The 14,706-nt window shown below is 28.0% G+C and overlaps 1 protein-coding gene across 1 annotated transcript; it reads left to right on the top strand.

Annotated features, from left to right (window-relative positions):
• Positions 1 to 1,160: 1,160 nt before the first annotated feature.
• On the top strand, positions 1,161 to 9,397 carry LOC129317455 (receptor kinase-like protein Xa21). The gene is made up of 7 exons (XM_054961780.1): positions 1,161 to 1,669; positions 1,733 to 1,851; positions 2,455 to 2,595; positions 4,291 to 4,434; positions 5,304 to 5,447; positions 6,120 to 8,120; positions 8,908 to 9,397. Exons 1-7 carry the CDS (start codon positions 1,161 to 1,163, stop codon positions 9,267 to 9,269), a joined length of 3,420 nt encoding a protein of 1,139 aa, XP_054817755.1. The 3' UTR covers positions 9,270 to 9,397.
• Positions 9,398 to 14,706: the final 5,309 nt, after the last annotated feature.

Raw genomic sequence — 14,706 nt, 5'->3', positions numbered from 1 at the left:
TTTAGGATCCAAGTGTCATTTCACTATACACTTTGTTTATAAAAATATGAAAATTTAATAATTTTATTAATTGATGTGATCTCTTAAACAGTAATCAACCACAATGCTTTGTGGCAAAGATAAATTTTGAAATAGAGACAGGTTTTCCTCAAAAAAGAGAAATTCTAAACAACATTATTATTGCTGACCCCATGACCATTCCTTTTCCAATGCGAAATTTCATTGATGAATGCAGCTCACAATTGCCTTTCTATTTTTCCACAAGTTATCTTCTTATTAATTTCTCGGTTGACTAAGTCAAGGTTTTTTTTTTTTGGGTAAAATTTCTAAGTCAAGCTTTTGATAGGCTTTTGTTTTATAATTTATTTAAAATCTTGGATTCTTCAATACTAATTAGGTGCCAACTTATTATAATCTCAAGTGTAGTTAATAAAAAGAACAGAGAGAATCATATGTAAGGACTTGTGAACAATGTTATTATCTAATAAGGATCATTAACAAGTCATCATTAAAAAGAAAAAAAACAAGTCTAAATTTTCATTTTAACAATAATCCATTTCGTATTTGATCTTTGCTTATGATTAACATTTTTCATAGGCATGCGGTTGAAATTTGCAACATATATTAGCATTAAATCAACGGTGCAAATTTTATAATAGGAGAATTTGAGTGGCTCTACCTTTTAAAGTCTTGGGTCAAGTAAATTCCCCAATATTGTAACATTTCCTATTATATTTCTCCATTGCAAAATAGCTTTTGTATACTATTTTGTTAATTATAATTAGCTATTTTAGACCAATATTGGTCAAGTAAATTCACCAATATCATTACTCTTATTTCAATGCCGATCAAAGCTTTCGTCTCCTTGTGAAGCTACTAAGAAGAAAAAAAGAGAGACTTTCAACTATGATTATAAAAAGTTGCCGCTAAAAGTCTGACCACATATGGTATTTAAAATTTCTTAATTATTTTCCATCTCAAACAAGTTTTTGCAGATTATTTTGTTCATTATAATTAGCTATTATAGGTTATCACAATTAATTGCATTATTATCCTTACTCTTATTGCCAAGCTGGTCAGTCAATCATTCTCAATGATTATATATAGTGAAGTTTTCTTCTCCTTTCTCTTCATCCTAAGAAGCTCTAAGCCTATCCAACATGGGAAATCTTTTCTTTTATTTCTCCTTCTCCATTTTCTCCATGCTCTGTCTCATGGTTTGCCCATCTTTATGTCATTCCAATTTTACTCTCGATGGATTGACACTTCTTGCTTTCAAATCTTCTATTAGGGACCCGTACAATCACTTGAAAAATTGGTCCAACCCATCATCTTCCTTTTGCAACTGGTTTGGAGTCACATGTGATTCTAACCATGAGAAAGTGAGAATCCTGAGTCTTCCTGAGATGGATCTTGAAGGCACCTTACCATCACAAATTGGAAATCTATCCTTCCTAGAAAAACTTGAACTACAAAGCAATAACTTTCATGGTGGGCTGCCAAAAGAGTTGCTTCAATTGCGCAAATTGGAAATTCTAAACTTGAGTTATAATGCACTTAGTGGAGAAATTCCGACTTGGATTGGAAGCTTGTTTATGCTTCAACACTTGAGTCTTGGCAATAATAGTTTTGGAGGTCTCATTCCTCCAAGCATATGCAATTTGTCTAAGTTGGTGACCTTGGATTTGAAGTCTAATTCTATCAATGGATCTATTCCATTAGATATTGGAAGACTTCAACACCTGAAAGTTTTATTCATTTCAAGAAACATGCTTTCAGGAAGTATACCTCCAACTATCTCTAACTTATCATCACTTGAACACATTTCTTTGTCTGTCAACTTCTTAGAAGGTATGTCTTGTATAATATATATGTGATGATATAAATATTTATTCTATTTCAAAATTGATGAATTTATCATTTTTTTGTAATTGTTTATATCAATCTTATATGTGATGTCAATCTAACTTGGGGCTTGCAATTTACTATGTCTTTTCAAAGTTAGTCCTTGAACCGAAAATTCTCAAACATTTTACAATTATATGAAACAAATTAACTATACCTCTATAATTAAGCCATCATCCCTAGAACAAATTTGACTACTCTTCAAAAATTATGCCTTGAATGAGTTCTCTCTGACAAAAGATATTTTTGTTTAAGTAGACAATTTAATTAAATGTTATTGGGAATTCTCTTTCAACATGGCACTTTTTTTTTACGCTACAATTTTTGAAATTCCTTTTGTAGTTTTCAATTGTCATAAGTTGATGCATGTATATCTGTATATTATGCGGTTGGTAATATTGACTAGAGATCAAATTATTGAATGTGTATGAGATAAAACAATAATGTATTCCCAAAATTATATGTCTTACTCTTTCATTGGATACTATTTTTTATATAAGCACTCACGAAAAAAATACAAGGTTATTTTTTTTTTTTGCCATATTGCAGGACATATTCCCAAAGAAATGAATAAGCTTACAAATCTGAAAAATATGTACATGGGTATGAATAAGTTGTCAGGGCAGATACCAAGCATCGGAAACTTGTTCATGCTTGAAAATTTATATCTTACAAGCAATAGCCTCCAAGGTACATTTTTAACGAATCATAATTTTTTACTATTGCTTGCTTTTTTTTTTTGGGACAATTATGTATAGGTCATGTGAAGCATACTTATTTACAAATAAGTCACACGTAATTTAGAAACTAGAGCCAAGTCCTTTGGAATCTGATTGTAATTTGAAATTAAAATGCACTGATAATACTACCTTTACTTGTAATGTATAATCAGTTTAATTATTAAATATATGAAGTTACAGTTGTAAAAAGTTAAAGTAATAGTTGTGAATTATAGATGAAATATTTGTAAACAATTAATATTAAACTTTATTAGTAATGTACAGATTTATGAAGTTATAGTTGTATAATGTTGATGTAATAGTTGTAAATTATTGATGAGGTAGTTGTATAAATTTATATTAAACTTGTAATGCATGATTAGTTTAATTATTTGATATGTAAAATTATAGTTGTAAAAAGTTATAGTGATAGTTGCAAATTATTGATGATATAATTGTGAAATACTTGATTGATGTAATGTATTTTTAATAAGGACATTATTATCTTTGCACCTTATTTTCAAATTATACTCAAGTCCCAAGGAACCTAGCTATGATTTTTTAATTTTACGAGACTTATTTGTAAATAAATCTGCTCTATGAGACTCATACATAATTTTTCCTTTACTTTTTAACGGGAATCATTAGAAGCAACTTTTTTGAGTGATCATAATTTTTGAAAAGCATCCATTCAAATATATGTCAAGTTGATGATTTCAATGGTTTTATTTAGGAGACAACATATTTTCATTAAGTTTATACTACAAAATAAATCAAGGACCAATTTATTTGTGATTGAAAAATCAGTGAGTTTTACATCATTTAGATTTTTTTTAAAAAAAAGAGATATATGTTGTAGAGATTTTATAAAAGCATATATTATTTTATGTTTAGCTATAGTAATGAAAATTTATTATTATTTAGTTATTTTTATATTTTATGATATTTTCATGGATCTCTATTGGTAAAAAAAATTATTATTTAGTTATTTTAAAAGGGCAAGACTTAGATACTTAGTCTTATATACTTAATGTATAGTACTTGCATCCAATCAAATTAAAACAAGTGAAATTTAATGTGTTAGTAATATTAATAACAAAAAATTATTGTAGAATAAATAATTTATAAGTGATATGCATATTTTGATTTAATTAGAAACAAGTACCATAACATATAAAGCTGAGTATATAAAATTTTTCCTTTTCAAAAACTATTCAAAATAGCTTTTCAAAATAGTCAGAACTTAGAAATATGTCTTTTTTATATTTTGATTATCTTTAAAATTTTAAACAAATATAATAAAATTTTGCAAAATAATTTTTTATAAAAAAAATTTGATCATCTCGTAAAAGGAAGATCAAACAAATGGTCCCCAAATTAAATCTCCAACTTTAATTTATAACTTCTTTTTACAAGAATTCTTAAAAATCATAAAATAAATTCTTGGGATTTCATTATATTTTATGTTTTTAAATTAAAATTCTTCTTTGTAAAATTTTTAAACCATGTATGTGTGTGTGCGTGTATAAACTCAACAGACTATATGAAATTTGTTTCCAAAAGATAAAACTAGAATTGTGGGAGGTGAGAGGAGCAAAATTAGAATGTTTAATTTTATGCAACAAAATTCACAGCATTGTGATTTTATTGTGTTGCAATATTGCAGGAAATATTCCGAATGAAATAAGCAATCTCACAAATTTGAATAGCATATACTTAAGTTTTAATCAATTGTCTGGTCACATACCAAGAGGCATTGGCAAGTTCACTAGGCTTGAAGAATTATTTCTGGACAACAATAACTTAAAAGGTATATAAATACTTTTATCAAATTAAAAGCTAGCTCTGCTTAATTTTCCGTTAATATGATATTTTATGCATGAGCAATCAAAGTAGAGTTTTTTTTACCACATTGCAAAAGAAATTATTTCTTGACAGTAAATATAGAGAATCTCTTAAATCCAAAATTTATAAACATACATGATGATAATAAGTTTCTGAGCATTAATTAACCTTAAACAGGTATGGTGAATATATATATATATGTATGCTCAAGGAATTGGAAAATTGACTTTTTTTTTTTATTATTTAGATTACGACGCACAGCTTTCACAACTTGTACTACAAAATTTAACAGACTATATCAAATATTCACCAACTTAAATTTCTTAATTAAAAATATATTTTAACTACACATTATGCTTTGGGATTGGTACGTAGCAATTCAAAAACATATATAATTAATGGGAATTATCTTTTATTATCATTTAAACAAGCTTCTTATTATTTAAAAAGTAAATTTTTTTATGAAAAGTTAAAAAAAACTGCCACCCCTTATTAAACTTGTTAATTTATCAAGCAATATAATTCATCAAAATAAAAGTAAAAAACTAGGCTAATATAGACTAAATTGTTTTCAAAACATAGAACAAAAATTATATACTATATATATCATAATTTTATTCATGATTTTAAGTGTTTGCTCATCTTTTGAATATATAAATCTATATATGAGGACATTCATGCTTTAGATATATATAATCTTATTTTCATTTAGGCCACTAACTTTAAAACACAAAATAACTTCAAATAACATAGAAAGTATGCGTTACCACAAATTTAAGTGTTGCTCTTTTTACTTACAATGATGCTTTGTTAATTTTTTTTTTCTATTTGTAGGAAAAATTCCCAGTGAAATTATAAGTCTTGCAAATCTGAGGATGATCAGCCTAACGGTTAATCAGCTATCTGGGCCCATACCAGGAGGCATTGGAAACTTGACTATGCTTCAACACTTGTATCTTGATAGCAATGATTTAGAAGGTACATTTTCATACCGTCATTTTCTTTTAATGAGATATTTTATACTTTATAATGACTTCTTTTCTTAATTTTTTTCTTTGAATCATGCATGTTCATTCCCCTTATCATTTTCAACTTCTCTCTGAACCTCTCCTTGTCTATTCTTTTTCTATTTAGATCTAATGCTTGAACCGGTGAATCAACCAACCAACATGTTTTTCATGATCCCCAAATTTATTGATAAATTTTTGACTAGTTCACTACACATAAGATTTAATGATTTATGCTAGACTTGACCACAGGCTAGTTCACATCCAATCGGCTAGTATGGACCAACTGTTAAAACCATGATGTAACTGACTATTTAGGTTTGTAATAGTATAAATTAAAAATAATTTTAGAAGCTCAGGCTAGCGAACTAAAAACTTATCATCCACCACTAAAAACAATACCTACAAGAGCATTTATTTTAGACATAAAAAATGTGAAATTATATCACAAAATTCTGCCCACTAAATTAGTAACGGATCAAAGCATAATTATAAGTTTGTTGCAAATGCCCAAATCCATCACAAATTTGTCCAAAATTTTATGTCTAAGTAGTGGGTAAATCTAAGTAGTTAGACATTTATAATTTTCTTTATATTTTAATATTAGCTATCATTGATACTTTAATTAATATTTGTATTATAGGATCAATACCTATGGAAATTGGTAATCTTCAACAGCTTGAGATATTACAATTATCTCAAAACAAATTGAGAGGGTCTATTCCATCAGAAATTTTCAACATGTCAACTTTGGAGGTCCTGTCTCTAGCAAACAATTTTCTCTCAGGAAGTCTTCCATCAAAATTTGGATTTGGCCTTTCTAATCTACAAATGCTTTATTTATGGGGCAACAAACTTTCTGGAAAAATCCCAAATACTATATCTAATGCTTCTAAGCTAACCACTCTAGAATTGGAGGAAAATAATTTTGAAGGGGTTTTACCAAACACACTTGGGAATTTAAGATACTTAGAAACCCTTTCAGTGAGTAATAATAATTTTACCATTATAGATAGTTCTGATTCTAAAACTGGCCTTTTCAATTCAATGTCAAATTGTAGACATTTGAAAAGTTTGATTCTCTCAAAGAATCCACTGCATATGAAACTTCCCAAGTCCATTGGAAACTTGTCTAATTCTCTACAGGTGCTAATTGTAGACTCATGCAGGATTAATGGTAACATACCATCAGAAATTGGGAATCTATCTAACTTGTTCCAACTATCATTGGCTGAAAATTTTTTAAGTGGATCAATACCAAAAACAATTAGCAACATACAGGCTCTTCAGGATTTGAATCTTAAAGGCAATGAACTTGGTGGCTTGATTGTTGATGAGCTTTGTCAAATTAGAAGACTTGCCTATCTATATTTATCTCGAAACAAGTTTTCTGGAGCAATTCCGCCTTGCTTTGGAAATCTTATGTCCCTGCAAAAACTTTACTTGGACTCCAATGAGTTGATTTCTGATATACCTTCTTCCTTTTGGAATTTAATTGGTATATTGGAAGTAAACCTATCTTCCAATGTTTTAGTTGGAAATCTATCATTCAAGATTGGCAACTTAATAGCACTTGTATCATTAGATTTGTCAAGAAATTGTATATCAGGCATCATTCCATCAGCCATAGGTGGCTTGCAAAATTTGCAAATTCTCTCATTGGCACATAACAAACTGCATGGGAAGATTCCTGAATCACTTGGGAATTCTCTAAGCTTAGTGAAGTTAGACTTTTCCCAAAATCAACTATCTGGTGAGATTCCTAAATCTATAGAGTCACTTATATCCCTTGTGTACATCAATCTCTCTTTTAATGAACTACAGGGTGAGATTCCAAGTGGCGGAGTCTTCAAAATTTTAACATTTGAATCTTTCATGATGAATAAAGCACTTTGTGGTGAGCCACAAATGCAAGTGTCTCCATGCAAAAAAGGAACACGTAAAAGGTCAATGGAAAAATTGATTTTGTTGAAATGTGTATTGCCAATGGTTTTGTCCATAGCTTTAATTGCTACAGGCATTGTGATCTTTCAACAAAAGCAAATAAATTCTAGGCATACCATTAGAAAAGTTTTATCTACTTTAGGAATGCCAAGAAAGATTTCTTATTTTGAAATTTTGGATGCAACTCATAGATTTGATGAGAGTAACTTACTTGGAAAGGGAAGTTTTGGTTCTGTGTTCAAAGGAAAACTTTCAAGTGGAATAATGGTTGCTGTTAAAATATTCAATTTTGACTCAGAAGCATTGTCAAGGAGCTTTGAGGTAGAATGCAACGCAATGCGTAATTTGCGCCATCGAAATCTAGTGAAGATCATTAGTAGTTGTTCCAATGCTGATTTGAAGTGTTTGATAATGGAGTTTATTCCTAATGGAAGCCTTGAAAAATGGTTATATTTTGATAACAATCATTTGGATTTTCTACAAAGGCTGAATATAATGATAAATGTAGCATATGCTTTAGAATATCTTCATCATGACTTGTCAACACCAGTAGTCCATTGTGATTTGAAACCAAGTAACATTTTGTTGGATGATAATATGGTTGCCCATGTGAGTGACTTTGGAATTGCCAAATTTCTAGATAAAGGGAAATCTAAGACGCACACTGAGACAATAGCTACAATCGGTTATATGGCACCAGGTAATCAACTTAAATCTTTATTATTCTTCTTTTGCACCATTTAAATTGGAGTTACTACAGTAAGATACATATATTGTCTCTCATTTTCCAGACTAACAAAAATTGAATGAAATTAGAGAAAAAATAAATTTTTATTATTTATGTGAAATGATGCACTTGTTTACAAACATTATGTTTTTATACATGAGAAGTTGAATTGACAAACTACAGCACATTATTAAAGTTATCAGTGTAAAATAATTGCAATTGAATCTAATTTCCCTAATTCTTATATACAACTTTTATTGGTTATTTCCTTACAATTTTGATGGATTTTTTATATTAAAAAAGAACTATTCTTTTTTTAACTAATTTAGTATACTTATATTGAATTCTATGTTTTACTTTCAAACTTGAATGTGATGGTGTGTTTTAATGTATGTCATTGTGTTCGGCCAAAAAAAAAAATTGTATGTGGGCTCATGTTCATCAATGTAGTAAGTAGTTTTAATATAGCATATACAACAATTTGAGATATATATTCCTGTCAAAAATATATCCCATATATTGTATTTGATGAGAATGTTTTCTGACAGTTTTTATGTTCTAAAAACCATGCATTTAAAGTACTGTTTGGTTGTTATTTCAAAACTATTATATATATATATATATATCCAAGAAATTCTAAAGAATGCTTCAGTAAATGTAAAGGAATTTGTGCTATTAGTTAGTTATTATTTTACTTGTTATATCATATATAAGTTACTTGATATTTGACTTTGGTTGAATTAAATTAAATCATATGCAGAATATGGATCTACTGGAATTGTGTCAACAAAAGTTGATGTGTATAGCTATGGAATAATACTAATGGAAGTGTTCACAAGGAAAAAGCCAACAGAAGGTATGTTTGTCGATGGATTAAGCTTAAAGACTTGGATAAGTGAATCAATGTCACATGCATTGATTCAAGTCATGGATTCCAATTTATTACAAGGAGATGAACAATATATTGGTAATATTTTGACAACTACATCCACTATATTTAAATTGGCCTTGACTTGCTGCTCTGATTTTCCAACAGGACGTTGCAATATGTTAGATGTTGTAGCGTCATTGAACAAGATCAAGGACCTATTTATGCAAAGAAGTCAAGTTAAAAAAATTTAATATTAAATCTATTTTGCAATTGGTGTTGTTGTCTATCCTTCATTCCTCGACTATCCCTAAAGAAAATGTTGGATATATGTAATACCTTGTGAGAAAGGGTGATATGATGATATGTTCTTCTAAACATTAAATACTAACTATGAGTTGTGAATTTGTAAAACCTGTTCATTTTTATTTTCATGAGTTGTACTTGTCTTACATGGATTGTGAGCCTTTTGATTAATGATATGTAGGGGTCCATATATTTAAGTTTCTAAAGATTTTATCCAAAAAAAAAATTATCTTAGCTTTACACATACAAAAATGTCCATCCATCCACACCTAGAAAAATTTAATTTAGTGACAAAATTAAAATGAGAAATTATTCTTTCCTCGCTAAACTCTGAATTAGCTGACAAAAAAATATAAATTTTTTCTATTTCTAAATTTCTTTTCAATTAGACAATATAATATATTAAACAATAAAAATATAAGTAAAAAGTTAACTGACAATATAGTCATTTTAATTGAATAACTATACCCCAAAAAATGGTCATCGGCATTGCGATTATATTCTTCTTTCCAATTATGCCAAGGGAGAATTTGTAAGAAATTTTTACATAGACCCAAGGCATTACATCATTTATATATTTTCCAGTAAAAATATTCATGTCAGATGGCTGTAAATATAAATTGATTTTGCAATTGATAATGGTGGAGAGAAAAAATAAAAGAAATTAAAGAAACACTCTGTTACAAAAATTAATTTATTATAAATAATCACATGATACTTTATTTAATTGAAATAGTGCAATTTTATTAGGTAGAACATGGCTGATATGGTGCACCTAGTCCATGCAATAATTTTTTGAGGATTTGCTTCCACTGTATATGATTGTAGGAAAATACAAGTTACATCTTAAAAATTTAATTTAATGACAATTACAAAAAAATGTGTTAAAAAATATTTTAGTAAAGGATCACAATAGACAAATAATTTAAAATTAGGACCACGGAACTCTGAAATTACCTTGCATCACCAAGGGATTAAATTGAATGGGAAAATTATATATTTAGCCATATATATATATTTAAGGTTCTTTTTTCCAATCAAATTAAGATATGTGGATAATTTATATATATATATATATATTCTATAATAAACTCTTGTTATTAATATTACTACAACATTAAAATCCATTTGTTTTAGTTTAATTAGATAAAAGTACATTAAATATGTAAGGTTAAGTATCCAAGTCTCCTCCTTGAGAAATGACCAAAAAACCCTCCATTAAAATTTAAAAGTACTCCCAACCATCGTCGTTGCCACCACTAGAGAGTTCTATAGGTTGGACCACCACCAGCTGGAGCTCTAGCCATTAGCCAACAAAATAATTACTTAAAAGTGACTAGGGCATTTGAACCACTAAGCCATTGGCACTATTAATTATATGCTACAAAATGTTATATATAAAATGAACCAAGTTCCTAAACCAACTTCAGTAACATCATGATGACTAATTATAACCATAACTTAACTTGTAATTGCAGTACAGTGTAGTTTATTAATTCATTAAAGGAACTTGTTAACAATCTCATTTAAATATCCAATTGTTCTATGCTATGAAAGTGCACAGGTCATGATAAATAATGCATTTTGAATACAGTATCGTTCTCACATAGACTTGCATTGTCTTAAAAGTATGATCAAGCAAAAGAAATTGCAAATTCAATTAAATTGAGCAAAGCACGTACAATTAGTTGGACAAGATTGGTTGCTTCAATTATATTAAAACTAGAAAATAAACAAAAGCAAATGATTCTTAGGCTAATCAAGAATGAAATGGGACTTTGGATTATTTGTTTCCCGTGTATTGAATGTATAACACTAAAAATTACATCCTCTTATAAATGTTCTTAATAAAAATAAGTGCTGACTTAGGGTTTTAAAAATACTTGAATAAGCGCTCTCAATGAATATGATCAAGTTTTTAATTTCCTTAATTGCTTAATAAATATTTTGTTACAATTAATCAAATCCAATTTTTAAGTTTCAACCCTAATGTGGCTATAAAGGTTTAAAAATATATCTCTATCTTATTAACAAAGCCATCTATTTATCATGCAAACTTCAAGTTCTTGCATTATTTTATCCAAATTATATACTTAAGCTAGCCTTCTCAAGCATCACTCAAATGAATAAAATATCTAAATTATGGCTCATAACTTACAAGCATTAAGAGAAGAGTAAAATAAACACTTATATAAAATCAATCACAAAAGTGATAGGAAAACGTTAGTATTAATCAATCCATAAAAGTATTCAAAATAATTATAGAACAAAAGTGTTTAGCTACTCATAAACATCCAAAAGCTACAAATATACAAAATATTCAAACTCATATCATATTACAAGTACAAGAGAGGAAAGGGAAGAACAAGAGGAGCAAAAGAAATAGAACTTCAAGCATCTTCAAAGTTTCATCTCTTGAGCTCAACTCGTTCAAAGCCAAAACCCTAGCAAAACCAAGCTCCTCAAGTGTCTCAAGGTCAAAGTTCCAACTCAAAGCAACAACAAATATATATATATATATTCCAACCCCAAACTTCAGCTTATAATCAAAATGTTTCGTTTTGTTGTTAATGGCAAAAGTCGCAAGTCTAGGCTAAAGATTATTCACCTTTTTTCTGATTTTTTTTTTTCATATTTGGTTTGTTCTCCACACTTTTCCCATTTGGTGTGGCTATTCACCTTTTTATCTGATTTTTTCATCTTTAAACTTTTCAAAAGCATCAATAAAGAACTAGAAAATTCCTTCAATATAATCATAAACAAAAATAGGAGAAATTTTTCCCAAAACTATCAATAGAAAGTTATATGTCTGCAAAACCAAATATATATAAGATGCACATTTGTTCTTAGTTTGGAGTCCAAAATATGTACAAAAGTGTCAAAATATATTAAAATCCTAGAAAATTGTGTTCAAATTACATAAAATTCTAGAGGTTAACACCAATCTCGTTGACTTATTGTGATCAAGTGTACTCATTAAAACCATAACGTCACTTTTTTATTTTAGTAATTATTACATGTTTTTTTTTTTTTGCCAGCAGTATGAGTACATGTTAACTCATTAAAAAAACATGTTGAATATGCTTTTTATTCTTGTATTATATATATTATATATATAGATGAGTTTATCATGGAAACTTGAAGATCATCTAATACTTAAAATTAGACAGGCTTTTCTTTTAATAAAATGTCTTATAAAAAATGAAGTGCACGTGCAGAAAAAAAGTGGCCCATAATTTTTAAAATGTACAATGATATTAAATTTTATTTTTTGAATTAAAGGGCAGGCATTAATTAATAATCTGAGGTTACAAGTGGGATCAAACTTACAAATTCCCATCCAACTTACAGGGGAGCTTATACGCCACTAGGCTATAAGAATATTGGCATAACAATATGAAATTGAATATCATAAACCCAAACCTATTTACAAGAAACAAGTTATATTCCAAAAAAGATTAATAATTATTACGTATAAATCACAATTTATAACATCATTGTTCTAATGTAGAGAAAAAATTGCATATGTAAGTCGCTAATGAGATAATGCGATCATCAAAAGTAAAAAATTATTGCCTTTCGTGTCTTTTACGTTCAGAAGACTAGTTTAATTTGAATGTCATAAATCAATAGTTTTATGGGATTTTAATGTCTAGCTAGCAAGTCAATCTTTCCCTCAAAACACGTTCTTTTACTTTTCTTCACCCCAAACACTAAGTGTATCCTCCACTTCCTCTTTCGAACCATAAAGCAGAGCCATAACACATGGATCTGACTTCAGTCATCTCATCACACTGGCACTCATCAGTGTGATGAGATCTGGACCATCCAGATTTTGATCTGGATGGTCTAGATTTAAAGTAATATTTTATTTTATATTTATTAAATAAAAATTTTGAAAATTATAAAGTAGTTTTAACAAATTTTTTATTTTTAGTCTGGTCTAGACTTAATTTAGAGGGTCCAATTTAATATTAAAATTTTATAACTACTATATATTAAACTGTACAGAGTATGCTTGGATAGTTAATATATAGCAATTATAAAAATTTTAATATTAAATTAGACCCCCTAAATTAAATCTAGACCAGATTAAAAATAAAAAATTTATTAAAATAATTTTATAATTTTTAAAGATCATACATAGTACATTTGGATAGTCAATATATAGTGATTATAAAAATTTAATATTAAATTATACCCTACAAATTAAATCTAGATCATATTACAAATAAAAAAATTATTAAAACTATTTTATAATTTTTATTTTAATAAATATAAAATAAAATAATATAATATAATAATGCTTTAAATATGATCTGGATGGTCTAGATCTCATCTAGGTGATGAGCCAGTAAATGAACCCCCTAACATACTCATTACAATAGAGATCATTCAATTATTCATAAAGAAAATCACATGGCTTCTGTTAAACAAGTTTTCCTTTCATTACTAATTCCTTCTCATTGCTTCCTTATTAGAGATCTCCAATGCCACTGGCAGCAGCATTTATTATCATTTTGTGATAGCATTTGCAACAAAAAATTCTGTCGCAAACCTTTCCATCATAATTCTGTCACTAATTTCAGCGCTAAGGTTTTAAATTTTATTATATGATTTATAATATATATATTTATATGTAATTTATTATTTTAAATTATTTAGATATTACTAATAATTATAATAATTTAAATGATATATTTAATTATTTTTTGATAACCTAGTAACATACCTAATTATTGTTATTTAAAAATAAAAATATTTTATTGATATAATATAAAATTATAATATAATATAAAATAAGTATTATATAAAAAATTAATTTATTTTATTGATAAATAAAAATAATGTTAAATAAAATAATTATATTTAAATTATATATTTATTGATATGTGTGTGTGGGCAGTTAAATATTATATATTTGATTTATCAATTAATGATTAAAGATCTCCTTCAACTTAATTAGTAATAAGATTGGACGCAAAGACTCATGAAAGTGTGAAGTTTTGGATTCGAACTTAGCCAAGGCACACATTTGAAGTTATTTGCAGTTAATACATGACGTGAAGGTGACGTGGCAAGTACATGGTGATGTGGAGGTGATATGGTAGGGAGGGGTGATAAGGTGGTAGTAACATGGCGATGAAGTGGCACTACCCACTAGGTGACATGGCAATGTTGATTTTTTTATAGAATTTTTATTTGTGATAGATTTAGCGACGGAATGCATCCTATCACATAATTGTAATAGCTTATCATTGTTTAGCAAAGGAAATATTTCATCACTGATTGGCGACGGAATTAATGACAGAATTGTAATTCCATCATTAATTAGTGACAAAATTTTAAATTCCGTCGTTAATGAATTAGTGACGGTCTTTTTAC

The sequence above is a fragment of the Prosopis cineraria genome, unplaced genomic scaffold (assembly GCF_029017545.1).
Source record: "Prosopis cineraria cultivar Desert tree isolate PC_DT_omini unplaced genomic scaffold, ASM2901754v1 PC8, whole genome shotgun sequence".
NCBI lineage: Eukaryota > Viridiplantae > Streptophyta > Magnoliopsida > Fabales > Fabaceae > Prosopis > Prosopis cineraria.
Note: the sequence above shows the minus strand (reverse complement) of the source record. Positions and strands in the feature narration are given on the sequence as shown.